This window comes from Rhinolophus ferrumequinum, chromosome 13, assembly GCF_004115265.2.
Source record: "Rhinolophus ferrumequinum isolate MPI-CBG mRhiFer1 chromosome 13, mRhiFer1_v1.p, whole genome shotgun sequence".
Classification (NCBI taxonomy): Eukaryota; Metazoa; Chordata; class Mammalia; order Chiroptera; family Rhinolophidae; genus Rhinolophus; species Rhinolophus ferrumequinum.
Window position 1 is genome coordinate 52080021 of NC_046296.1, and position 27983 is coordinate 52108003.

At 45.1% G+C, this 27983-nt stretch overlaps 1 protein-coding gene across 1 annotated transcript in view; it reads right to left on the minus strand.

Annotated features, from left to right (window-relative positions):
• Window positions 1-26216: 26216 nt before the first annotated feature.
• The window catches only part of WDR43 (WD repeat domain 43), a 40056-nt gene continuing 38289 nt past the window's right edge, over window positions 26217-27983 (minus strand). Inside the window, exons 17-18 of the mRNA XM_033125343.1 lie at window positions 27930-27976; window positions 26217-27826 (exon numbers count right to left, since the gene is read on the minus strand). Coding sequence (XP_032981234.1) covers window positions 27635-27826; window positions 27930-27976 — 239 coding nt within the window. The 3' untranslated portion in view covers window positions 26217-27634. The remainder of the gene's footprint in view (window positions 27827-27929; window positions 27977-27983) is intronic.

Sequence of the window (27983 nt, forward strand, 5' to 3'; positions counted from 1 at the left end):
ATGACTACAAGGTCCCATGGTGACCAGCACCACAGGAATGAAGAAAGGTGACAGAGGGGACTCAGGTTTCAAGTGGAAAGGAAACAAAAGTTAGGACTGGCCCAGTACAGAATGTCACCCCTAAGGCCAAAATCCCAACCTCCCCAGTGCCTTGCACAGCCTATAGGCAGCCAGTGCCCTCTCCATGTCCACCTTGCTTCCATGGGAGCTGGACAGAAACCAGTCCTGAGAGAACAGCCCTTGGACAGGAGGGCCAGGGAGAGGCCCTGAGGAGGGAGGAAGGATCAGAGCAGTGAGAGCAGGGAGGAGATGGGCCCTGATCCTGAGACGCAGCCCCCGCCCCGCCCACCCTCCCAGAGGCTGCTGCACCCGAAGCTTCTTTCCATGTGGGTGTGACACTGTCCACTTCTCCTTTAAAAGACATCTGAAAGATGTGGGTTCCAGTAATTCCGAGTTCTCGTCCCCTCAGACGCGTTTGGTGGGAACAACAGTGCCCACATCAAGGTGAGAAGAGACAGGGAGCAGGGGAAAGTGAGCAGAGCTAACAACTTTGTTTCTGAACCCAAAAATATGTCTCCCACGGAAACACTCCCACTCTGAAGAGAGGCTCAGATCTAGGCACTCCTGCCGTCCCCACGCCCCAGGGGGGCGTCCATCCCCATGCCCCCCGCAGGGCTCCTAGAACTTTGGCTTTGGGGTCAGACAGCTGGGTTGGTGATTTGCTCTTAACCCTCTTGTATGAACTTGGGAAACTTATTTAATTCCTCTGAACTTTGGTTTCTTCATCTGAAAAAAAAAAAAAACCTAATAAAGGATATTGTTAGAATTAAATGAGGTCCTGTATAAAAATAATTTAGAACCATTGCTGGTACAAAGCAATTGCTCAGTGATGTCAGGTCTGAACTCTTCCGCCTCCTTCTCCCCACACACATGCTCACACAGCCCCCCCCCCCCACGCGATCTTTGGAGCTAAGACAGGCTGGTCCCCCATTCCTACAAGACAGACCCAGGTGACCAAGGCCGTCCTCACGAGGAGGAGTCAGATGTGTCTATGCAGTAAGAAGGGCAGACTCGATGGACCTTTGGCCGCCTGCAGTTCTCACCCATGTTTCTGTGCTGCTAAGTAAATGCTCACTGCAATGCCTGGCAGAACGCACGCAGTCAGTCCTGGCAGAGATGGGCACACAGGGAGACTGGCAGCGCTGCCCGACGAGTCGCCTGGAGACCCTACACAGAAAAGCTGCAGCCTCACTGGGCCTGGAAGGAAGCAGGATTTATGTGGGTAGGGAAGTGGGAAAGGCATTCCAGGCTGAGGAAACTGATCAAGGCGTGAGGGAACAAGCCGCCGAGGCTGGGAAGACGGATGAGGGCCAGGGAACTCTAAAGACTTTTCAAGGAGAGGAGTGACATTATCTGACCTATGCTTTCACATAGACCCCTTGAGTGGGACCCGAGAGGGACTTCCTAGGGAAGCAGAGCCTTTAACAAAATTTTAGGACTGAAAATTAGATACCACTAGCCCAGCCTCTGGACTAGGCACAGAAAACACTGTGACATAACAAAGATTTGCCACCAGTCCTTGGCACAGTTCCGACTGGAGAGCACACGCCTTCCTGTACCCCAAGCTGTCTCCGTGAAGGTAAAGAGTCACCACCGACCCCTCTGCTCATCACACACATACCTCACCCCTCCACGTACTCCCCCGCCCCCTACCTGAGCCAGCCATCCTATAGCCCTCCAGGAAAAACTCTTGATGTTCTCAGGTGACCTATTAGCCTCCGACCTCCTGGCTTCCATCTATAACTGGAAAGTCTGAGATCCATTCACTCATTCAACTATATGCCAGTAATAGGATACAAAGGTGATTAAGACAAAATTCCAGGGCTGGTGAGCTATGTGACCACAGACATGTTACCGAACATCTCTGAGCCCCCGTTTTTTTAACTGCAAAAAATAGAGATAACATCCATTCCACTTCAATACTGTATTCAATAAAATACAAAAATCACTTCATATTGAGTCTGGCCCCGACAAGTCACCGTAACCCAATGGCGTTAGTATTCTTGCAATGAACAAAGCTCACAGCAGCTGCAGGTGGAGAACAGGTTTGGGTGGATGGGGCAGGAGGCTGTGGAAATAATCCTGGAGAAAGAGGGTAAGACTGTGATTCAGGACAGAGGTGATGCAAATTGGGGGAAGGAGCAGGTCTGAGAAATATTTAGGAGGCAAGTCAACAGGATTTACAGACTGATTCGATAAGGAGAGTTGGGGGGAGTCTAGACTGAGTCTGTGTTCTGCTGTGGGGACCTGGAGGACCGGGCAGTGAACAGGAGGAGGAGCCAGTCTGGGAGAGACAGAGTCCTGGTTTGGGCAGGTCGGTGTGTGGCCACTCCAGGACACCCAGGTGAAGACATCCAGAAGGCAGCAGGTCGGAAGCTCGAGAGCGGTGGGGGGTCTGGACTAGAGTCACATGCCTCGAAATCCCCAGTAATCAGACAGCGATTGACGCCACAAGCGTAAGCACTGTCAGTGGGAAGACCTGGCCACAAGAAAATGCCCAAAGCAACAAGGCCGAGTCAGGGAGGCCGGGGACGGGGTGCCAGGAAAGCCAGGAGAGTAGAGAGTGAGCAGAAGTGTCAACTCAGCAGTAAGGTCAGGTGGGTAAGAACTGGAAAGAACCCACTGGCTGTGAACATTAGGGACTGAATCATCCAGAAGGTTAGTGAGAGCCATTTCTGTGCACAGGGGGACCCAGAGGTCACTCTGGAAATGGTGGATGAGAAAGGGAGGAGAAAGATTGGGTGTTGACTGGGGAGGAGTAAAGGGTCGATGAAGTTTGTGTTGTTTGCTTGTTTGTTCTCTGTGTTTCTAAGGGTAGGAATTACTAGAGCGTATTCATAGGAGGAGGGAAATAGCCAGGAGACGGGAACGGCTGGAGATATGGAAGGAGGAATGGGAACTGTCGTCGGAGCAGGATCCCAGAGCTGACCGTACGGGGAGGGGAGCAGCTGACGGGGGTCCAGGGAGAGGTGGCAGGATGGTGAGAAAGGCCAGGTTGGAAGGTCTTACTATTGTCCATGAAGTAGGAGGTAAGACTGCTGGCGTGAGAGCTGAACTCAGGAGAACACAGTGTATTCTGAACCCAGAAGATAACAATTCTACTCCTTTCCTACCCAGCCCCAGCCAGATGCCTCCATCTTTGTTAGCCTGGACCAGGGCTGATTTGCTCTCATCTTCTGCATAAGGACTTGGCCACTCCTGAAGCTGGCAGTCCCAAGAGCCATCTCTACCCAAACTGGGAGGGTCCCACCAGACCCACTGTGAGGGTTACTCAAGAGCTCCCCACTCAGGCTCCTGGCTCCAGCTGTGACTGGTACATGGGCCAGCAGGAAGGCAGTGCACAGAGACTCATATCCCACCCCTCCCCATAACTGGCCTTTCCTGAGCCCCCTAAGCAGCTTTGGAGATACGTCCGCTGGTGGCTGCAGATACCATCTCCCCTGCCATGGCATCGGATGGCATCGATACTCCTGTAAGCCGTCTGTCCTCCAGACAGTAAGATGTCAGTTCCCAGGCCCATGGGAATTTATAGAAATGCAGACAACGGGCCAAACACAGTGCCTGGCACATAGTAATAACTCAATGACTGTTGTGTAGCATGAATGAAGAAATCAAAATTAAAGCACGTCTTTCCAGACAGTCTTGTTGAGAAGAAACTAAGTGAAGGATCTACCATTTCTCAGTCCCTTGCTGCTATGCAGGCCCCGGACTAGGTGCCGCCAAGTACTACGCCATTTCACTTGGGAATAGATAACAAGACAGATGCCGTTGCCCTCATTTTATAGACAAGAAGATTGAGGCTCAGAGAGGTTAAATAACTGGATCAAGGCCACCGAGCTACGCTGCTCTTGACCGTGGTAGAACACAGCACTTCAGAGTGTGCACTTAAGAGTCAGCGGACTCGGACTAAATTCTTCCACCTGCTGGCTGTGTGACGTCACACAGCCAAGCTTCTCTGAGCACAGCATTCCTAAATATCCCCAGGCCTGCATTTAACCACAAAGGGGACAGAATAATATCTATCTCACAAGGATATTGAGAGTAGTCAATAAAACATGAACAACATTTAATACTATGTCTGACCGCTAGCAAGCACTCAATAAACAGTGGCTATTAATATTATTGTTTGTTTAATAACCATTTTACCGTGTGTGTTCAGATGTCCAAGGACAGGGAAAATGTCCTTTTTGAAAGTCTCTGGGGCAAGAAGCTACAGAGGCCTGGCTGAGGCTGGGTGGCAAAATGGAGGAGCCTCCTGGTGGACCAGGATATCCTTTCACGGCATGAGTTTTCTAGGGTGTGCAGGAGGCAGCAGGGAGGCTGGGACAGGACACTTAGAAGAACAGTTCAAGCACCACCTTGCTGGGAAATGCTCCAAGCGCTCTCCTCTTATCTCAGACATTAGTGCTTCCATCATAACGCGCTCCCAGGACAGGGCACATCTCATGGTCAAGAAACCAAAGGTTTTTAAGGCCACACAGCTGAGCTATGTGGACTTCTGTTTCTAATAGCTCAGCCTGAGTTTGGGGGTGGGGGAGGGGTGGAAGAGAAGAAGGGGAGAGCTACCTGTATGCTGAGGTCTGCAACCTTTGAAACAGCCCCCTGCACTACCACCCCAGGAATTTTCATATGAGAATCATTGGTCTAGAGCAGGGGTGTCCAAACTGCGGCCCGCGGGCCAACTGTGGCCCGCAATCCATTTTTAATTGGCCCGCAGCAAATTCCAAAAATATATTTAGTTTACTTAAATAAATCAGGTGAGGCAATACGTACTTCACCTCGAGTGAGTGGCCCGGCTGTTTGTGTATTTTACCGTATATGGCCCTTGGTGAAAAACGTTGAAAAAAGTTTGAACACCCCTGGTCTAGAGATATGGGAAAGCCTATGAGTGGGAGAAAGTTTTATCGAAGCTGTGTTTGAAAAACAGTGAAGATAGAAGACAAGCAGGGCTGCTGTTTGATTGTCCAGGTTGGGCACTGCACAAGGCCACCCCAATTCAGGGGACACCCCTCACTGTACAGATTTGTACATTTATTACAGCCCTTCTCTGATGAATAAAAGTAAAGTATCTTGAGAAAGAGGCATCTTTTTCTGACTCACACAAAGGGGCTATTCTCGTCTGAGCAAGTGACAAAGGGTACTTAATGTGTCTCTAAGTTTATGAAATTCACAACCTTCTGAGCCTGCCCTCAGTTTTGTGGATCACGTTGATGCAAAATATAAATTAAAGAGCAGAACATGGGCAAGTAATTTGATGAGGTTTCATATTGTGGGGACAGGATGTGCCTTTATCTGCTTCTCCTGTCACGAAATTCGAGCTGCAAGTGACCTCAGAGATCAGCTAGTCCGCTGGCTGGTAGATGAGGGGTTAATCTGAGGCCTGGAGAGGCTTCTTGATAAGAGTCGAGGCCTGTCCTGAGGCCCACACCCCTTCAGGCATCATACACTGGCCACCCGCTCAGCAGTGCTAGGAGGAAAGCTTCCACAAAACAGTCACCTCAGTGCTGCGGTCCCTGATCAGAGGCATGGCAGTACATTTCTGAGGACTAAGGGTTCTTGGTGGGGCTGGGTGCCACTGTGTCAAATCCTGCCTGACATTGTGCGGCCGCTGGCCAGGGCTTCGAAGCCTGCTGCCCACCCTGAGATTTCCACCATCACGGTCCGAGTTGTCCTAGATTATCATCCTGGGGTCTCGACCCAAAAGTGGCCTGGTCCACTGTCCCCAGGAAGGCTTTCTGCATGGTTTGGCTGTCCAGGGAGCCCTGTCCAGTAGCAGGAGCTCCAATCTTCAAACCACAGTCTGTGAACACTTACAGGTACCAGAGGACCAGAAGGGACTGGGAAGAAATACAGCATCTTTTCGACTCAGCAAAGTTGTTTTGGCCATGCCTAGCATCTAAATGTCTGTCACATTTCTGAAAAGGGCTTTTGACAAAGTCTTCCTGCAAGAAGCTCAGAATACTTCAGACCTTTTTCCAAAGGCCCCAGGAGAAAGCCGAATCTCTCCTCTTCCGAGAGCTAGAAACTTCCACGAGCCACTCCAGGGCATATGCCAGGTTTTACCTGGGAAACTGAAATGGCTTCTGTGGAGGGCCATTTTCTTTCCATCCTCATTTTATTAAAGGGAAATCCAAGGCCCGGGAAGGGATGCAAGTTAGGCCAAGAACCAGAAACTTGCAAGCAAAGACAAAGTGGAAATCTTAGACTTCCAAACAGCTGTTCTGGAGCCCAGATATGCAGCGCAAGGATCAACGACAGAGAAATAACATGGATAAGTGATTGGTGTCCGAAGGAGACTAGGAGGGTAGGAACAGAGACAGAGGGTCGGGGAGGACAGACAGAAAAATGGAGATTGGGAAACTGAGCACAGTAGGGGGACTAAGAGAGAGGAGACCAGGAAAGGGGACCCCCAAAAGGAAAGGAAGGGAAGAGGAAGAAAGGCAAACTCAGGTACTTGACCTCCTGGTAATCAGGGAAATGCAAATTAAAATCAGAACGAGATGCTACCACCAGTCTGCAAAGACTGGCAAAAATTAAGATTCTAGACAATATCAAGTGCTGATGACATGCAGAGAGCAGCACGGTTCTCACGCACGGCTGGTGAAGTGCAAGCGGGCAGTCACTTGGGAAAGCGGTCTGGCTTTATCAACTAAAGTAAACATGTGCAAAACCCATGCCCAGCAATTCCACTCCTAGGTGTCTCCCCTAGAGAAAACTTTGCACATGTGAACCAAGAAAGAAGTATGAGAAAGTTCATGGCAGCCAAAATCTGGAAATAATCCTAATGCCCAATAGGAAAGTGGAGAAATAAAGCATAGTGATTCCTGCCACAGAACATTCCACAGCAATGAAAATGAGCAAACTCCTGCTCTATGCAACTCCGTGGATGACTCCACAGCATAATGTTTAGTGAAAGAAGCCAGATGCGAAAGACTCCTGTAGAGGGTGATTCTGTTTCTATAAAGTTCAAAGGAAGGTGAGTGTGTATTTCTTGACCTGTGTGGTGGTGGCTATCCATTCCTTCTATAACGCTTCTTTAAGCTCTTTGTGAATTTGATACACCCTCCTGTCTGCAAGAGGTTGAGTATATAAAACAAATAATAAACTTTCAAGTATCCAGGCTGGTGAGCAGGGTCTGCTGTCTCTCAGGTGGCCCTGGGGACGATGGGTGACCTTCAGGGGCAGATCTCTCCAGAGCTCAGCTGGACATCTCCCCACACTTCCTCCCACTACTTTCTCCTTTCTTCGAATCTGCCAGGCGAAGGCTCCAGGGGCTGAGACAGAGCCAGTCCTGGGAGCCAGCCAGCCTGGGGTGGGAAGGCTGCAGGGCCCCGTCCTGCCAGGACTTGGTGGAGAGCAGAGCAGGGCTTGCCTGGCTCAGGCCCAGCCCGATTATTTGCCCCTTCACACCCCCACTGGAGCTGGGCACCACCATGCTCTACCACCCACCTCAGTGGTGCACTGACAGAGCACGGCCCGTTCAGTCCCTTCCAGGGTCCTGGAGGAAAGACCAGCCCTTCGAGGTGTCTAGCCAACATGGGTCCTCGTCCTAAAGAAGAGGTTCACAAAACCCTTGTTTCAGGAACCTGAAATCTGTTCTGGAAAGGAGCACGATCATTTCTGCCATAATAATAATGGCATCAACCAAAGTAGCTTCCATTGAGCACGGAGGCTAATGCACTGGTGGCTGTCCTTACCGGCTCCACTCCTCACAGGCAGCCCCAACGGAGGATTACTTAGCCCCCACTTTACAGGTGAGGAAACTGAGGCTCAGAATGAAAAGAGTCTCAGTCCACACAGCCAGTCAGACTGGGGTCAGAACTGCATCCAGAGCAGAGCCCCTCCAAGGCCTGCACTTGCCCTGGGCGCCCACTGCCCTGAGCACAGGGGCCCACTGCCCCTCTCTGCGTGCCCCTCATCCCTCCTGGCACCATTGCCCTTGGCACGCCCAGGGAGCCTTGGCTGGGTGGGTGCCCATGCTACGTGCAGTTTGCCCCAAACAGAGAGCTCTGACAGAGGCCATGGCTGGGGAGGGGACAGCCCAGGGCAGGGCCCCCTTCCTTGGCCCACAGAATTCAGAGAGCAACAATCCGATCGTCTCCTCCAGAGAGGCCCAGAGAGAGAAAGGGACCTCTCCATAGTCACACAACCTCCGTTTCATGGCATTATGACTTTCCTCTCACCGCGCCCTTTGTCCTTGCTCCATATCAGGCCCTTGACATCTCTCCAAGGACTACAGACGTCCTGACTCAGCCTCTCATCCCCCTCCCTCCACAAACAGCTTGGTGGACACATCACCTCTCACTTCTCCATCCAGAGGCCAAATCCCTGTCACAGGAGGAATCCGGGTTCCATGGTGTCTCTGCAGACGCTGCTGCTGGTGGGTCCAAGGAGGCAAGGACAAGGCAGCCGCACGCCTGGCCTGCCCTGGCCCCGGCCCACCTCGCAGCCCTGAACTGCGGGCCTCCTGTCTGGGCAAGCACTGGGGCGGCCACCGGCCCTGCTGCTGGCGTGCTCCTGCTCCCTGCCAGGCTCTCCTTGAATAAACAAGGCTACATAGCAACCACTGTTCTGAAGGAGCCCACAGCTCCCTGCATGGGGGAAAGAGGGAGCCAGGAGACAGGTCCCCTGGGCCTCACCCAGGCACTGGGCACTCCCAAGTGGCCAACCTGCCCAGTGGGGACACTGGAGAAAGAGAGAGCTGGGCGGCACTGCATGGTGACAGAAGCAAGAGAGTGCATGGCAGGCTTGGGACAGAGAGGCCACTGGCAGTTAACCCTTGGTTTTGCTGAAGTTGACCTCTGGGACCAATTCTGGTTCAGCTCTCAAGCTGCTCCTGGAGGTATGCAGGCCTTGGCAGCAGGTACAGTGGGTTTGAACCCTGATCCTGTGTGACCTCTGGCCAGTGCTTAACCTTTCTCAGCCTCAGTTTTCTCGTATATAAAATGGGGATAGCAATAGTACTGAATTGATAGGATTTCTATAAGGATGAAATAGGGCACGTCACAGGCCTGTGATTCTGTCTGGCCCATAGCAGACCATCTTTGTTAGTACCTTTCCCCAGAAATACTTGCATAGCAGGAAGCCTGTGGCCTTCTCCCCAGCCAGATTCCACAGACCCAACTCTTGGAAAATGTGAACCCCAGCAGCCCATGTATGCTTCTTCATTGAGCCCAGGCCCTTGGACAGAAATCCTAGGCTGGCATCTCCCCTCTCAAATTATAACAGCTCCTACTCTCCACCCTACCCCCTATTAGCCTCACCAATTTTATGCAGCCTTGCAAAGAGCCACTTGCCCAAAGACACTAGGAATTTTTCTAGGCAGACCCCCACCCCCCGCCCCGGGCTTTGCAGAGGAATTGGCAGAGAGAGCAGGTAGAGTGGGCAGGAGGCTATTCACACATCCAGGAGGCCTGGCCAACTGAGTCACCAGTGCTTGCTGATTGAACCCACTCCGGGCCTTCCCAGCACTTTCCTGCAGTTCTCTCCTTTTCTATGAGACACTACTGAGGGCAGACCCATGGGGGCCTTATGAGGCCCTGGAGGAGCAGCTTTCTTTAACCAAACTCTGGGAGCCAGGCAAGGATGGCAGCCAATGGGCACTGAGAACAAATGCCAAGGGCAGGCACTGGCCCCAGCCAGAACTCATAAGCTTGCTGGGCTCCATGGGGAGGCTGTACCCCTCTGCAGCCCCTTGGGAGGCAAACTGGCATGTTGAACTGAACTCCTGAACTCCCTCCAACAGAGGCCCCAAAAGGAGATGCTTCCTCCAAACCAGGACCAGTGGTAGCAAGGAGCAGGAAGAGACGCCTTGTGCTTTGTGTTGGATTCCCCCTGTGAGGTAGGCATGAAGAAACCTGAGTTTACAGCTGGGGAAACAGAGGCCCGGCAAGGTAAGCCCTTGCCCAAGTTCCACAGCTTGTAAGTGAGAATAAGTCATCAGTGGGAACCCCAGACAGGGCAGGGACAGGATGCGGCCGGCCTCGGTGTTCCTTAGTTCCACCTGGGAGAGTGCATGTCCCCCCAAAGCCACCCTCACATCACAGCCAGAACTCAGAGTTTCTAAAATTCAGATCCAATGGTCACTCCCCAGGCAGACACCCCTCATAGCTCCCAGCATCCTTAGAGTAATAACCACATTCAGCACCATGGCCTATAAGCCCCTCCAACCTGGCCTCTGCCCTGTCCTTCAGCCATATCTCTTCCTGCCCCCCTCACTCACACCTTGACCCTGCTGGACTGTAGAGCATTAAACATTTCCAAAGGGCTGTCTGTGCCATACTCTGTGCCAGAGGCTGAGTATACAGAGAGACTGTATACTGCCCTCAGGAGGTGAGTTACAGAGACAGACCCCAACAGATACATTCTTGTGCATTCTTGCATTACCTGTAGTAAGGAAGGTGCATTTCTCACAGCCCTAGACATCTCCACCTAGCAGAATCCAGAGGGAAGTGGAACTTGCTTTCTCACCCATGAGCAATGAAGCAAGGCATGGCAGTGTGTGGTGGCACCTGATTTTGCTGAGATGGTGTCAGTGGGGCCTGGTGGGGAACTGAACATCCACTTAAACGGGGTAACACCCTGCAAACGAGATTAAATAGGATCTAGAGTCTTACAACGTAACACCCAAATGTCCAGGGTACAACTGAAAATCACTCATTATATCAAGAACAAGGAAAATCTCATCTTAAATGAGGAAAAAACAATCAATGATGCAACACCAAAGTGACACAGATATTCGGATTATCTAACAAAGATCTTTAAAGCAGCCATTATAAAATGGTTTGATGAGTAATTATTAACATGCTTGAAACACATTTAAAAAAATCAAAGTCTCAGCAAAGAAATAGAAGATATAAAGAAGAACCAACATAAATTTTAGAACTGAAAAATACAACTGAAATAAACAATTCAATGTGAATCTGACTATGACACAGGAAAGAACGTAAATACGAAGACAGAACAATAGAAATTACCCAATATGAATAACAGAGAGACAATTTAAAAAAATTAACAGAGCCTCTGGGACCTGTGGAACTATAACCAAAGATCTAACATTGGTATTATTGAAGCAGAGAGGAGAGTGTGGGGCTAAAAAATTTTTCAAAGAAATAATGGCTGAATACTTCCCAGATTTAGTGAAAGACATTAATCTATAGATTTAAGAAGCTGAGCAAATCTGAAGTGGAATAAACCCAAATAAATTCACAGTAAGACATATAATGAAATTCAGAAAACTAAAGAGAAAGAAACAAAAATCTTGAAAGAAAAAAAAATAACCTGTCATCCCTGAATTCTATACCCAACAAAAATATCCTTCAGTCATGAAGATGAAATCAAGACATCTTTTGATGAAGGAAACTAAGAAAATCTGTTGCCATCACATCTAGCCTAAAATAATAGCTAAGGGTAGTTCAAACAGAAAATAACAAAAGAAACTTGAAACATCAACAATGAAGAAAGCACACGGAAAATAAAAATATGGGTAAAAATGTGATAGACTATTCTTTTTCTCCCTGGCATAGGGTAGGCACGTAGGATGGAAGTGTCCCAAAGGCTTGGAAATCCCCAGGTACAGCTCACACAATTGGACATCATGAAGGGACAGAGTGAAGAAGCATATTTGAGGCATTTTGAGTTAATCAAGCTTCACTGCCTAATGCCAGCTAGTATATTTATAAAGATTCTTGATTGTTTAAGACATTTTGAGGTTTTTCTATTACTTGAATATGATAACTTCTTAACTGACAAGGAAATTTGCTTCCTGAGACTTTCTATCCAGTCAATGTAATGAGAAGAATGTAATGACTAAAATGAGAAGCCTTGACAAATCTTCCTTACTAGGGCTATACCTAATGCAACCCATGTGTTGCACAGACAGGTAAACCAAAGAACCTTTCTCTAACACATAAGAGTGGCTACCCTAGGAAAAAGGCAAGCAAGTGAGGACAGACTTGACCCTTTTAGACCAGAGACTGGGGCAGGCATTGCTCTGGGCTTTGAAGGGAAGTACTCAGTCTTCTCAGATCTGCTTCTCCTCACTATACTGTGGGAAGGACATCAGCAAATCACAGTCCAACCAGAGGAAAGAGAATGTCATGGTGAAGAGCTCTAGACCACACCATGTAAGCAACTGTGAAGACCTAGAGAAAAAATATTCAGAGGGGAACATGAGGGCTCCATTGAACCATTGAAGGGATAACAAACCATAATGGACTGGACTTGACCACACAGCTCCAGAGGCCAGGAGCTAATTAATGGGTGTACAGCAGGATGAACTTCCTAACACACTAACAAATGGCTTCCCCCGGAGGCAATGAACTCTCTATCCTTAAGGATGTTTGAGAAGACAGACAGCAACCTTCCAGGATGTTTAATAGGGATCCAGGCTACCCCCATCCAGCCTCACATCCTCAACCCCACAAGAACATTTATAGCTCAGTGATTCTGGAATATGGAAGAAATGGAAGATACAGTCCCCTGCATTTCAGGTGGATTCTATGTTCCATTCCAACTACATTCTGGAATTATGCTACTGGCCAGACCTACCCCAAGACGGGTGGGAATCTCCAGTCCAGCCATTACTTAGTTGTGTTTTGTGGGAAAATGTGAATGTAAAAAAAAAAAAAAAAAAATCAGGTGCAGAAATTTTGGTAAACATGACTTTAAACAATGCTGAACTAGTTTCTTAACTGTACTATGTCTCAGGGCCTTTAATATGTTCTATGTATTGTAATGCACCAATGGGGCAAAGCATGAAGCAATTTTCATATCTATATGTTTATAGACCCCTTTGTTCATAAAATATTTCTTAGGACCAGAGTTTTAAGGAGCACATGCTGCAAAACAATGCTCTGATCTGTCTCAGAGTTTCCAAGGCAACTAGTTCAGAACTTGAACCCAACCAAAGAATAAATTTATAATTCAATTCAAATCATATTTTACCTCTTGGGACCATCAAGACAAATCAGATCTCAAGAAAGGTGCCCAGATGAGGCAGAGTGTGTATCTCCTCCAGCTGGTACCAGAATATCATTACTTCCCTCCAAAAAAGTCATTAGAAGCAGAAGAGGAAGAAAAATCCTTCAGAGAAAAAAGTACCTTGAGAAGACATAAAAACAGCCTCAGGGGTGAGAAGAGAGAAAAAAATGCATGTTCCCATCATCAGAAAGTCGATCAAAGATCTCCTCCCCAACCACCACCAATCTTTTCTCGAGAAATTATAGTCTATCACCAAATGCAAGCTTTTTTGAGCAATTTCAAGTCCCCTGTGGAATATGACTGACAAACACTTCCCCAAGCCTCCCACATGGTACCTGAGGAGATGGGCTTCAGAGTTTTCAAAAATGAGAAGTCCCAGTTCCAGTTCTGCAGTCTCCACGCCTGCTGGTCCCCAGCATCCAAGCCAGGGCCAGCCGGAAGGAGAACCAGGCCTGATGGTCTCTGGGCACTGGTTCTCTTCCATGTTGATGGAAAGAAAAGACTCGTTTCTAACTGCTTCCTGGGTGACAGTTACCATGGATATAAATCAATTTTTTGTTGCCTGTCAGTCTCCAGTTGAATATAAAAAGGGAGCTCTCCTTGAGCCACAGTCTTACAGAGACATACATGGGAGATGGAGACTGACAGCAAGGTCAGGTCTACTGATGGAGCAGACTCTTATCATCCCTATTTTATGGATGAGGAAACTGAGGCCTCTCAGAAGAGAGGTCACTCAGCCAGCAGTGGTGGGCCAGGATTACATCCCAGCCTATCTAGTTCCACAGTAGTTCTTCTGTACCACCAGGACTTCTGGGATCCAGCCCCAGCTCTGTCTCTGTGGTCTCACGCAAGTCATGAAATGTCTCTATACCCCATTTTCTTATCTCTCAAAAAGGAAGTAAAATATTTTCCCTGCTTATGTTCTAGGATTGTTATAAGAATCGTGTCAAAGGTAATCCAAATTTAGGGGAAAGAAAAAGAGAGGAAATTAACATTCATTAATCACCTACATGGGCCAGAGTGTATTATAATACATCATTACTTACAATGGCTTATCTCTAGTTCTGCAAGAAAGATACGGAACCTACAGGAAAAGTCGTGTGTCAAAGACCTCATAGTCAGGAAGCCCGAGAGTCTGGATTTGAACAGAGGTTTATCAGGTTCCAAAACTTTTGGTGTTTTATGTTTTTATTTTTGTTTCTTTGTTTGTTTTGTATATCCAGAGGTCATAGGTCCAAAAAGAATCCCTTAGCATTAATAACACAAGTCCCCCTAGGACTCGAATCTTCTGGAATCCTTTGTGAGCGTGTTCTGCCTCGCTGGCCACAGAAAGGCTGCAGCTTCCAACTTCTGCACTTGGGAAAGGTGCCCACTCTAGCCCCAGATGCCCTGCCCGAGTCCTCTATAGCACCCTCTGCTCTGTCCCACAACCTTCCAAGCAGTCACAGACCCACTATTCACCACTTTCAGTGGGGCTAAAATCAGACGGAAGATCATATGGCAAATCTCAACCCTGGGGGTGGCTTGCACTGCAAACCTTGCAAAGCTCCTGAAGCCTAGTTGGAATCTTTCTGAAACCTCTCCGTGCACACAGTATCCTGATACCTCATCATTTGTCATTCTTGCTACAGTGATGGCACATTCTTCTGATGAGATCAAAGAGCAAGCATCTTGTATTCCTCTCATGCTGATTTTCCCGGAACTCACAGGGCTGCCAGGAGATGGCCTCATCTACCTCAGAGGCAGGGCGAGCCTGCTTCGGGGCTGTGAAATACTCACCCGACCACAGCAGAAGCAAAGGCTCTCTAAGGCCCCTGTGGGTCACACAGGGGAGTTCTTCCCTCAGAAGCATATCCAGCATGCCCGCTTTTCTTAGGGTGGGTGTGGGTTGGAGGAGAAAGACAAAGGCATAAAGACCAAGATGCCTTCACCTCCACCAAATAGACACTCTAAGGAAAAGGGCAGACTAGAGGAAGGGGAGAAGGGGTGAGGGGTGGAGAGAGAGAGAGACAGAGAGAAACAGAGTATCTATGGCATCTGAGGACATCTCTGAGCAGAGAAGCCAAGGTGGTCACATCTACAATTTGCAGTGCTATGGGGGGAAAAATAACCATTTAGCTGTTACAAAGAGAGTCCCCGAGCTGAGAAATAGATCAAGACAGAGGGAATAAATGTACATAGGGTTTGAAGAAGTGATTTTGTACTTGATGCTTTGCTGACTCTACGGTTTTAAGCTAGTTTGGTAGTAACATCGCTGGGGTTTTTCACTGAACACCTGTGTGGTGCTGGGCACTGAACACATTACAAACCTTATTTCATCTTCACAGCCACCCTCTGAGTCACTTATCTGCATTTTGTGGATGAGGAAATTGACACTCTAAGAAGGTAGGTAAGTAGCTTGCCAAGGGTCACAGAGTAAGTGCCAGTCTGGGTCTTCACAACTCTAACTCCAAAGCTTTTGCCTTACTCAGTTTCTTTATAGGAAATATAATTTGCCAAATACAAGGTTGCCAGTTCAATTCCCTCCATGGGATGGTGGGCTGTGCCCCCTGCAACTAAAGATTGAAAATGGTGACTGGACTTGGAGCTGAGCTGCGCCCTCCACAACCAGATTGAAGGACAATGACTTGGAGCTGATGGGCCCGGGAGAAACACACTGTTCCCCAATAAAAAATAAAAATAAATATTCAACCAAAAAGAGGTAGAGAGAGGGAATAAAGAACAGATGAGCAAATAAAAAACAAATAACAAAATGACACACTTAATCCCAATCATACTGATAACTACATTAAATGTAAATAGTATAAATATTCCAACTAAAAGGAAGAGAGTCAGACTGGGTAAAAGCAAGACCCAGTTCTATGCTGCTTACAAGTACACTTTAAAAGTTAAAACCCACATAGGTTAAAAGTCGAAGTATGGGGGAAAGGTATATCATGCAAACGAGAAGCATAAGAAAACTGGAGTGGCTACATTAATATCAGATGAAGTAGACATTAGGACAAGAGGTATTCCCAGATATAAAGAGGGACGTTTCACAGTTATAGAGATCAATGCATCAAGAAGATAATAACAATCTTAATTGTGTATGTACCCAGTAACAAAGCTAATACACGAGGCAAAAAATAGCAGAAATGAAGGAAAAACAGACAAATCCATATTTATAGCTGAATACTTCAACAGACCTCTTTCAATAATTGATAGGGTAAGTAGACTCAAAAAATAGAAAATCTGAACACCACTATTGGACAATTTGACCTGATATTTATAGAACCCTCCACCCAATGATAGCAGATAGATATTCTCTTCAAGGGCATAAGAAACATTCCCCAAGATAGATCATACACTGGGCCATAATGTAAGTCCTAAAAAATACAAAGGTTTAAGTCACACAGAGAATGTTCTCTTACCACAACAGAATTAAATTAGAAATTAATAACAGAAAGATCTTTGGAAAATCCCCAAATATTTGGAAATTAAAAATCATGCTTCTAAATAATCCATGAGTCAAAGGAGAACTCACAAAAGAGACATTAGAGAATGTTTTGTACTGAATGAAAATGAAAACAGCCTATAAAATTTGTTGAATGTAGCTAAAGCAATATTTGAAGGGAAGGTTTGGCTTTTAATACTACACTGCAAACAACCCAAATCTCCATCAACAGAGGGGATAAACAAATTGTGGCATAGCCATACAATGGAATACCACTTGGCAATAAAAAGAACAAACTATAGATACATGCAACAACATCAATGAATCTCAAAAACATTATATTAAGTATTCTTCACTGGAAACTCAGAATCAAAAGAATACATTTATATGATTTTATTTATATGAAGCTCTTGGAAAGGTAGAATCTATTCCATAGAGACAGAAAGCATATCACTTGTTGCCACAGACTTGTGGGGAGGGGGGATATTTGGGATTAACTGCAAAGATGCACATGAGAACCTTTTGGGGTGATGGAAATTTCCTATATCTGGACTGTGTCATGGTTACACAAGTGTAAACATTTGTTGTAACCCATTGACCTGTACACTTAAAATGTATGTTTTTATTGATTGTAAATTATATCTCAATAAAAGGTTTTGTTGTTTGTTGTTTTTTTAACTAGCACCACCAATAGTAGGACAATGTGTCATCTCCCTTCCCAATGTGTTGCAATAGGAAGTATACTTCGTGACCTTTGATGCCTTGTTAAAACAATTAAACCTCAATCTAATCAAGCCTCAAGATCTGTGCTCCTCAGTGACCACACGTGGCTGGTGGCTACCATCCTGGGCTTCACAGAGAGCATTTCCATCGTCACAGAAGGTTCTATTGGATGGTACTGAGATACGACATCCAGATTAGAGAAAATACAGGTGATGGAAGAATCCGATAAACTCACAACAGGGAAACAATCAAATACATCATGGGCTCATTCTGAAGCACAACTGACCTGGTCTCTTCAGTGTGTCAGTGTCGTAGAAAAAATAAGGGGAGGAAAGGGGAAGAGACTGTTTTAGGACAAAAGTAACTAAAGAAGACTTAACAAGCAAATCCAATGAGTGAAACTTGACTGAATCCTGGTTTGAAAAAAGCCAGCTATAAAAACTATTTGGGGGACAATTTGGGAAAACTGAGTATTAACTGGACATTAGATGATATTAAGGAACTACTCTTTGATTTTGGGTGCAATATTGGTATTGGGATTATGTTGGAGATCATAATTTGGGGGAACTTTACACTGATTTAGGGGAAAAATGCCATAACATCGCCAATTTGCTTTCTAAAAGATCAGCAAAAATAAACATGCACTCAAATGTAGATGAAGCAAAATGGTTTAACCTACGTTGTGTGCCTACAGATAATTATCCTATTCTTTTAACTTTTCTGTATGCCTGAAATTTTCATAAGTTGGGAAAAGAAGTTAAATGAAAAAAACTTCTATCCTGCCACACTGTCCTAACAATGTAAAATCATGTTTTTCATGGACAAAGTCTACAGGGAAAACTGATGCAGTTGGGATATCGTATGTGTGGTTTTTCTCTGATTTTAGCTTTCTTGTTATCACTTCACTTTTCAAGGAAATGCAGAAAGGGAACCATCAATTCAAGTTTCCTACGCTCAGTGACTCTACAGACTCAGGACTGCTGCTGCCCTTCCTGTCAGCTAGGCATTCTGCCAGGCTGGCGTTTGTAGGACAGCGCGGGTGGCGTGGCAGGTTTAGGGAGGGTGTAGGTAGACCAGCTGCCTCCTCCGTGGGCACTGCCCAAATCAAGGCATCTCCAGGTATGAGCACTCTGCCTGGAGACTCAGTCTCCCCCAAATCAGGATGTGCTTCATGCTGTTGGGTTAGAGACGGTCAGGCTGTGCTTCCGGCCCTGGACTCCAGAAAAGAAAGAGAGCTGGGAGCACCTTGGAGTTTCTTTGGGTCACCGCAGAAGGCAGGGTACAGAAAACACACCCCCATCTGCTGTGGGAGTTTCTACAGAAAGAGGTCACAGCTTTTCCTCAAGACGCCTGGTCTGCGATAAGAAATTTACACAAAGCAAGACTGGCACCTAGTGGCTATTTTTTTTATATTTGACGATGTCCTTTTAACTTGAAAAAGGAACCAGGGCAGTCTGGATAGTCCTGATGAGAACGAGAGAAAATGTAATGACAGCGCCCTGCTTCTAAGTGCACCCACTAAGTTCAACATCATCAAGCAAAAGTTATAAGCAACACAGACAGACATGTACACTCTGAACTCCCTACACGGAAAGTCTAGTGAGGGAGGAAGGACCATGGGGGACACCCGAGAAAAACTTGCCATAGGCTTTTTCGGTTCATCAGAACTCACTTTGGTCTCTCAAAACGAGATAGTCTCTCACACTTAACTAATTCAAGGATCTCAGTTCTAAGGAGTTCGAGTTTCGAGTTTCTAGAACGCACCTATTAAGCATCCATCTGCCCCTCACGTGAATCACGCTTGCTTCCTAGAAGGCCCTCCCTCAGGCCCAGGCCAATGGACTCAAATCCTCCAATCTGCTGATCCCAGGCTGGGCACTGATGCACCTCTCCTTTCTGGTGGCTTCCACAGCACTTCACCTGTGAAAGTAAATGACATTGACTTCATTCTACTTTGGATTCTAATTACTTGTTTAGCTGTATCTCCCTGCTCATCCCCAACCCTATGCAGGTGTCATAGTCCCAATCCCAGGGTCACTGCTGTGTGTCAAATGAAATCAACTGCACGCAAAGCACTGAGCACCCACCTGTGAGAAAAGAGAGGGAAAAAATTCCTTCCTATTGAAGAGATTCTCACCTATGTAAGACCCCCTGTCCTTCCCCACCCTACTGAACTGGAGTCCTAAAATAACACAAAACCATTCATTCATAAGGTAGGAGCTTGCTAAATACTATGTGTCTTTGCATATGTGGGGATGTTTCGTTCAGCTACACACACTCTTCAAGGACCAACTACGGCTGTATTAGGTTGGTGCAAATGTAATTGCGGTTTTTGCAATTATTTTAACTTTTTAAACTGCAATTACGTTTGCACCAACCTAATACATCACCATTTCCAATGTAACTGCCCCAGCCTAAAGAGGCAGAAGCAACAGCCACCATTTCTCAATTTAAAAAAAAAATCACCATCAGAGTATATTCCTATCAAGTGGGAAAAGTAAGTTTTAATGTTCTAATAGTCCATGATGAAATCAATTCTCTTAATCTATTGGTTATCTCAAGCCCAGTCAAAATTGAATTTATTTTTAACTTGTGGGTTTTCCTGGAGTTTCCAAGACAGTCCGGGCGGGGTCCAGCAATCTGTGCCTTAACCAGCCCCCCAGTTGACCCTGATGCAGCTTAAAAGAACGAGGTAGTTCTGTACTACTAACTTGGAAAGTCCTTCAAGATATAGTGGGTAACAAAAAGCAAGTTACTCAAGTTAAAGGATTCTACATGCAGTATGACACCATTTACGTGAGAAAACAGAAACTACTTAATTTCTAAGCGCACATCTGTACGTATGAAATGCACAGGAAAAGATTGGGAGAAATCTAAACTCTAAAATAACTGCGTAGAAGAATTGCAAGCGGGGAGGGAAGGGGATCAGAGGCAGTGGGCAATTAGCTTAGCCTTATGTGTAATGTTTTCACCCTGTTTTACCAGAAGGCATTTCTGTATTTACTTGTCTAGTTAGAATTTATTTTTTAATGAGGTACCTAGAGTTGTCAAATGCATCGACAGAAAGGAGAAGACTGGTTGCCAGGGTACGAGCACAGGGTACGAGGGGCTAGGGGAAGGGGGATATAGGGAGTTAGTATAGAGTTTCGATTTGAGAGGATGAAAAAGTGCTGGAGATGCTGGTGATGGTTGCAGAACAATGTGAATACACTTAATGCCACTGAACCGAAAACTTCAAAAATGGTTAAATGGGAAATTTGATATGATGTATATCTTACCACAGTTTAAAAATGCATTTCTCAAACGCTTAAGCTATCTGTGAGACAGACACCAGCTCAGTTCACAAGGAATGTGACAGACCTTTTCACAGGGTTGAGTCTCAGAAGTCACCAGTGTGGTGTGACACTGCCCTGGGCCACGGGTGGTCAGACATGGGGGACCCTGAATCAAGACACAACCATAGTCTCTTCCAGGAATGGGCAGTTTGGATTGGCCCAGGCTCCCAGCAGGAAAAGTACACACTCAGACAGGGCATCTGAGGAGACTTTCATAGACTAGGTATGGGTAGAGCTCAGGAAACCAGCAGGGGAAGGGAGGGGAAGGCGTTCTGGGGCAGGCAAGAATAGAAAGCAAATTTTAAACTGGAGCCACAAAAGAGAAAAAGTAGGGTGGGATGACAGGGGAGGGGCAGGGGGGTAGGATTGTTACTGGACTCCTGCTAGAGTTAAGGAACAGGTGGAGAAACACACAGCTCCTGCCAAACCCAGCAAACAGCTCACCAGGGCAATAAATACTCTGACCTCACCTCCCACCCTCTAGTCTCTTGCCAAGACCACCGCCCCCATCCCCCCCACCCCCCCCCCACCCCCCGCCATCCCTCCCCCGCCCCGCCATCCCTCCCCCGCCCCGCCCATCGGCTGATCCCAACCAGAAGCCAGGCAAGGGAGCTGGGCTGAGTTTGTAAAACTCAACATCCTAGGGCACAGAGCAAACGGAGAAAGGTGGAGAGTGGATCTGGAAAGGCAGAGGATACCCCCTTTCTTCGAATCAGCGAGTGACTGGATTCTAGAAGATGAGGCAGCCAAAACACAGGCAGAGAGAATTGTGAGGCAGCAGAAGACAGCAGATAGGGGACCACACGAAAGCCCTAAGAGTTCTTCACCCCTCCTGCCTGCAGTCCCTGAGGCCCAGCTCTCTTCCTGTGTATTGAGGTTCTTCAAAATTGTAATATATTTGTTTCACTTACACTGCTTCTACTAAGTTTTTGTTTCTTACAACCAAGGAATCTTTACTTAACAATAGGACTAAAAAAACAAAAAGTATTTAGGAAAATCTGTCAGAGAGATATAAAGATACCAACAATAAAAATGAATTAGAAAGCTACAATAGCTCAAACTAATGTTGCACTGGCACAAGAAGAGACCGATAGAGCAGACTGCAGAGCACTGAAGAGAGGCCACCATGTAACAAAGCATCCATGTACCCACGTCTATGGGGGGGGGGGGGGGGTGCCGTTGTCCTTTCGGGCTGCTCTAACCAATTACCAGACAGGGTGGCTTAGACAACAAACATTTATTCCTCACAGTTCTGGAGACGGTAAGTCCAAGATCAAGGTGCTGGTAGACTGGTCCCTGGTGAGAACCTGCTTCCTGGTTTGCAGATGGCCGTCTTCTCCTGGTACCCTCACACTGCAGGGCAGAGAGAGGAACCAAGCTCTCGCATCCCTTCTTATCACAGCACTAATCCCACCGTGAGGGCTCCACTCTCAATTACCTCCCAAAGGCCCCACCTCCAAATACCATCACCTTGGGGACTAAGGTTTTGACATATGAATTTGGGGCGGCGGTGTCACACAAATTCAGTGCATAGCAAACAGTATTCAACAGTGTGGACAAAACTAAAAACTATATGGGGGGAAACCCTAAGTTAGAGTTTCAGCTCACTGGTCACTGAAAAAAAATCCACATGCATTAGAGCAGCAGCTTTCAATGTCTTACCCACAGAAACAAGCTTACACCATGTAACCTAGAATATACATCCTCCTCTAAAACAATTATCCTTAACTACAGGCAATGCACTGATGTTTTCCATATTAATTACCTTTTCTACTTTGAAAAATGGCGGTTGCAACCCACTTTATTTCACAATCAATGCAGTGATAAATCACAACCAGTTACTAGAGAGGTAAAAGTTAAAAAAAAATAAAGATATAAAACTAGAACAAAATACAAGATATATCTTCCTAGGGGGAAGTGTTTTAAGCTTAAAAATAAGAAAACTATAAAGGAAAATAGTATTGTGAAAAAAAATGAGAAGACAAATTGGGGGAAATATTTGCAGCTCGTTTGCCAAGGAATGAATAACTTTAATACCGTGTTTTCCCGAAAATAAGACCTAACCGGAAAATAAGCCCTGGCATGATTTTTCAGGAAGACATCCCCTGAACATAAGCCCTAATGCGTCTTTTGGAGCAAAAATTAATATAAGACCTAGTCTTATTTTCGGAGAAACACGTACATATTAGGTTGGTGCAAAAGTAGTTGCGGTTTTTGCAATTATTTTTAACCTTTTAAATCGCAATTATTTTTGCACCAACCGAATGCAAAGCCTTCGCAGGTGAATAAGACAATACCTTCAAGCACAGACAGGGCCCTAAACCCCCACAATACTCTAAAGAAATACAAGTGGCAATGAAAAAAGCAGGTGAACTGAGGTTCATGATGAAATGGAAACATAAACACAACTTGTGGGGCTTAAAAGTGACATAAACTCTGGAAAAGGGTTTTGACAAATGTCTTTCGTCTGAGAATATTCACGTATTTTATGAAGTAACACTACTCCTAGGACTATCTCATAAGCATACATTTAAAGAAATAAAAGTAGCATTCCTTATGACAAACCATAATTGGGAGAATGTTTAGTTAAAGTATAACATGGGTAGAATACTAGGAACCACAAGCACCATTATTTCAAAGGATAGGTAACTATGTATTATGTGACAAAGGAAGAAATACACATTATGATTCCAATTTCCTAAGAAAAATGTGTGTGCACTCATGAAAAAGACTAAAAGGAGATACACCAAAATATTATAAACAGTGATCTGTTAATATTTTACATTCCTTTATGCTTTTTGATATTTTCCAAAACTTACTGAATGAACATCTTTACTTTTTAAACAATAGATTTAAAAAATACACCAAAGGAAAAGATTCTCTTTTTTACCTGAGGAAAAGGAGGACGGTGTTTACCCATAAGGCTCTGTCTGAATGTCTTAAACGTGCCAGAGACAAAAAGGAGTTTCCCTTAGAACTTGTGCCCCACCCTCCCTCCCATATTGAAAAATGTCTAACAATTAATGGTTCTTAAGTCTCTTTGCCTGGTGCTGTGCTTTGGTGTTCAGTGTCCCGAGGACACTGTGGAACTTGATTCTTACAGTATCCTTGTGACAGACAGCATTACCCTTATTCTTTGTTACAGACCCAACAAAGAAATTAAATAGATTTATCATTGCCATGCTGCAGTGTGCACCCAGAACTGGAGCCACTGGCCTGAAATTTGGTCCCCACAAGACCAAATGCATTCATGTTTGCCCTCTCACTTACTGGACCTCGGGGGAAAGAGGGGGGAGGCAGCCCGTTAGAGCTCGGTGCTCTTAGTAAAAAGGTTGCTGTTTCGATCCCCACCTGGGCCACTGTGAGCTGCACCCTCCACAACTAGATTGAAACTACTTGACTTGGAGCTGATGGGTCCTGGAAAAACACACTTTAAAAAATGAAAAAAAAATGAGACTTTGCCAGTTGCACAACCACGATATGTACTTAATGCCACTTAAAAATGGTTAAAATGCATATTTTATACCTATTTTGCAATTCAGAAAAGGAGGGACAGGCTTTACCAGGTCGAGAACAATTAACAAGGTCAAAGTGTGGCTGAAATAGCATGTTTGTCTCTTAAGTGGAACTAGTGTGGCAGTAGCCACGGTCAGGAGCAGCTGCCCCTGAATCAGAACACACCCTACCCAGCAGTCCTAAGCGGGTGCCCGATGAGCCCCAAAACAGACATCCCAACCACTGTAACTGTCCTGTTCCAAGGATATGGGCTAATATGAAGCGAGGACTACCAGCCCCATGCGGAGAAGCCAAGAATTCCACCCCCTTGAGTACACCCTACACTGTCCACTACCACCTAAGACCATCCAATTCATTTCTCATCCCGATTCCACATTCCGGTGCAAAGACCACCTTCCAATTGTAAAACTGGTTTACTGTGTGACTTTCCTGTGCAGCAAGAAGACATGTCACCACCCAATACGAGCACTCCACTTGGGAGGTGTACTTCTCACTACAGATAAATGCACCATTTAAATACCAACTTCTCTTGGAAGCCTGGTTAATGACGCCACTCTCTGAAATTGCATCAGCTCTAGGGACAAGGACAAAATTAAGTTCCTGAACCTGGGAAACTGGCCCAGTTTTGGAACGTCTTGACCACACAGGCCAGCGAAGTTCTCTGACTTCAGTGAGTATACTGCCGGGCACCACACCCCTTCCCGTTTCCAACTGGAGCAAGTTCAACTACAACAGGGCCAAGGGCAAGCCCGTAACAAAATGCTCTCATACCTACTTCCGTTAGGAAATCCTTTGAACTTGAGCATCCAAAAAGTATAGTATTTCCTCCCACTTTGAGCCATTATTACCCAGAAAGAATATTCTAGGCAACTTTTAAAGTGATTTTCAACTTTTAGACTTTTCATTTGATATCCCTCACCTCCTGAAGTGCAATTTATGATCGCCCTGTTCTTCTCTGAACTGTGTTCATATTAAAAATGACCCACATATACATGAAAATGTATTCTAGTACAGCAAGCACCTTGTTTACTGCCTGTGTCTTTCTGGTAGAATGTCAGCTCCTCAGGGCATGTTTTTTTGTTGTCGTTTTGTTTTGGGGGGGTTGTTTTGCTGTTATTGTGATGTATACCAAGCAATCAATCCCTGGCACAGACTAGGCAATTAAAAAATATCTGTTAAACGAATGTATAGTAACTTCCACAAGAATCGTAAGAGCCTTACATATGCCATCAATGTACCCAATATTCTCACTACCAAGAAGATCCCATTTCTGACGCTCAAACACTCCTCTGCACTAAGGCTTCAAAAATCCCAAACCTAAAGCTTTGACCACCTACTTAAACCAAAACATACAAATATACTACTTGTCTAGCCCCGATAGAATTTATTTTTACAAATTAACCTCAAATATTACCACCTATTTAATATTCTTGCCAAAAACATTTAAACCAGAATCTAAATAAGTAAACAATCAGACAAATCCAGATTATACGACATTCTGCGACACAGCTTAATTTATGTTGACTCATATAAATATCAAACTCATGACACACGCAGAGGAATACTTTGCATTAACAGAGCAGCAGGACAACCAAATACAGTGTGAGCCTTGATTTGATTATGGACAGTTAATTTTTCAAAATAAAAAGTTGGGAAGAAAAATTAATCTCACAAAAGACACCACCACACACACAACTTGGTCGTCTAGAGTAGGATTAGACCAACACAGTGAAGAATCCTGAAACTAGAAAATCCTCTTTGTAACAAACCTAACTTAACTCTGGATTTGTCTGAACCAAAACATAATTAGTAAGCCATTGCTACACAGCTGTCGTCCTTTATTTCTTCAGGTGGTCAGTCAGGTGCATGGGGAATGACTCAGACCACAAAACGGGGGTACAAAAGCACAGGCATCTTCCCGATGTCACTGCAGCCTTGGGCTGTAGCAGCGCAGCCCAGCCAGGTGGGGCTGCATCACGAAACAACCACTAGATAACGACCGAGTTCTTGGTTCTTGCACTTCATTCCACATTCTAGGTCATCCAACAAGACTTGAAGCACTTACCTATTAATGCCAGTGGAGTAAGCCTGCTTTTCTAAAACCTTCACACCACCAGCCCAAACACGTGGCTGTTTCTTTACATATACCACGAGACAAGCACTGGGTAAAGATGAATATTTATTCACTTTACAAAGACCATGGTATTAAATTCCCATAAACAGCTTCATTTATAGACAAATATAACTGTACATTAGAACAGTAGCGGGCTCAGACTTACTTTACCAAGATGCTTCTATGGCTCCAGCTCTATTAGTTGAGCACAGAAATTTGTTCTGCCACTGATGTTAAAAAGCCGTCCCTCAGAGATAATGGTTTTGTGTTTTATAAATTCACAGGTGGGAAAAATAAACCCATCTCCCCAGCCCATCCTTAGAGATTCCATTTGCATGTTCCCTAGAGAGCACTAAACAAATACTGGCTGTTCTTTAAAAGAAAATTACTGGTAATTTGAAAAGGCTTTTGTAGCACACCAAAATACGTATTTATACATACATAAAAAAATCTTGAGTCAGATTTATTATTTTAAAGGTAAACAGATACCCTAACACTGCCAAGAGTGGGTAATGAAAAGGAAGGAAAACATTAAATTACTGAATTATAAAAATATTTTCTTTGGGAAAAAACTCCAACAAGGTTATCATTAATATCTAAAAACCAAAGAGAAAAAAATAAACAATTGTTCTTTGATCCATTAGTTATTTAAATAAAAATGAAAACCTCTTCAAAAGCAGCTATTTAACTGAATTTTTTAAAAAGTTGCAGGTAATGAGCACATCTAAATCTATACACTGATGATTCTTTACAGGTAACTTGCAGCCAAGAAGAAGTCAATATGGCTAACTTGAGGTTTTTGTAATTACCATAATTTTTTGGGTTTTTAAAAAATATTTCACGACAGCTTAAAAAATAAGTGGTTGTCTTAGGGAAGCACTCCAAATTTTCAATCTGACTCAAATCAGATTACCACAGTTAACAGACAAACTAGGGACACTGGTGATTTTATTTTTTAATTACAATTATTTAACTCATTTTTAGTTATCTCTTCATATTTTATGAAAATGAACCAAATTAAAATTTTTTCACTAGTGCTGCTTCATATCTGGATTTGATGAAAGATACCAACCTGAGATAAGAGCTGACTCCTTCACAAAAGTCCAGTTCTTGAATCCCTACCTGGGAAATGTTTTTATTTCCACAATGTCAATTCTTGGTATAACCAATCATATTAGGGTATTATAGTATAAAAATATACCATATATTGGACACTCATGTCAGTACATTGCAGAAAATGTGTCTATTTACTGTGTAAAGTTTATTAACATTTGAATGAAACACTCTTATTTACACAGTTGAGGCTGGGGTGCTCAGGACAGCGAGGTGGCATGGGAGCCACCGTCAGGAATTTGGAAATGTGCGGCGGTCCTTGGCATCCTGTCACAGAGACAACCCTCCTCAGGAGAACTCGGCAGCATTGGGAAAGGTGAGCAAGAGTTTATACAGTTCGACTGGCTTGTTCTTCCGTCTTCATTCTTCTTCACTTTCATTTTCAGGATCTAAATCAGAATCTCCATTTAATTCTTTTTCACTTGCCACATCTCTGTCCTCACCATTTTCGTCATCTTTTTCTTCTGTATCCTCAACTTCCTCTTCATTCTCTTCATCAATATCCTCATCTTTTTCACTTTCTTCCTCTTCCTCATCTTCATCCCAATTATCCTGGGAGAAATATTAAGCAAGGAAAGCATTGGTGAAGGTCTTGTTAATACAGAGTACAAAAGTTATAAAAGCAGGTTCATGTACCCGCAAACCAACTACTCACATCAGAATCCTTATCTATTTCATCGTCAGATTCCTCTTCAGAAGATTCTGTAAG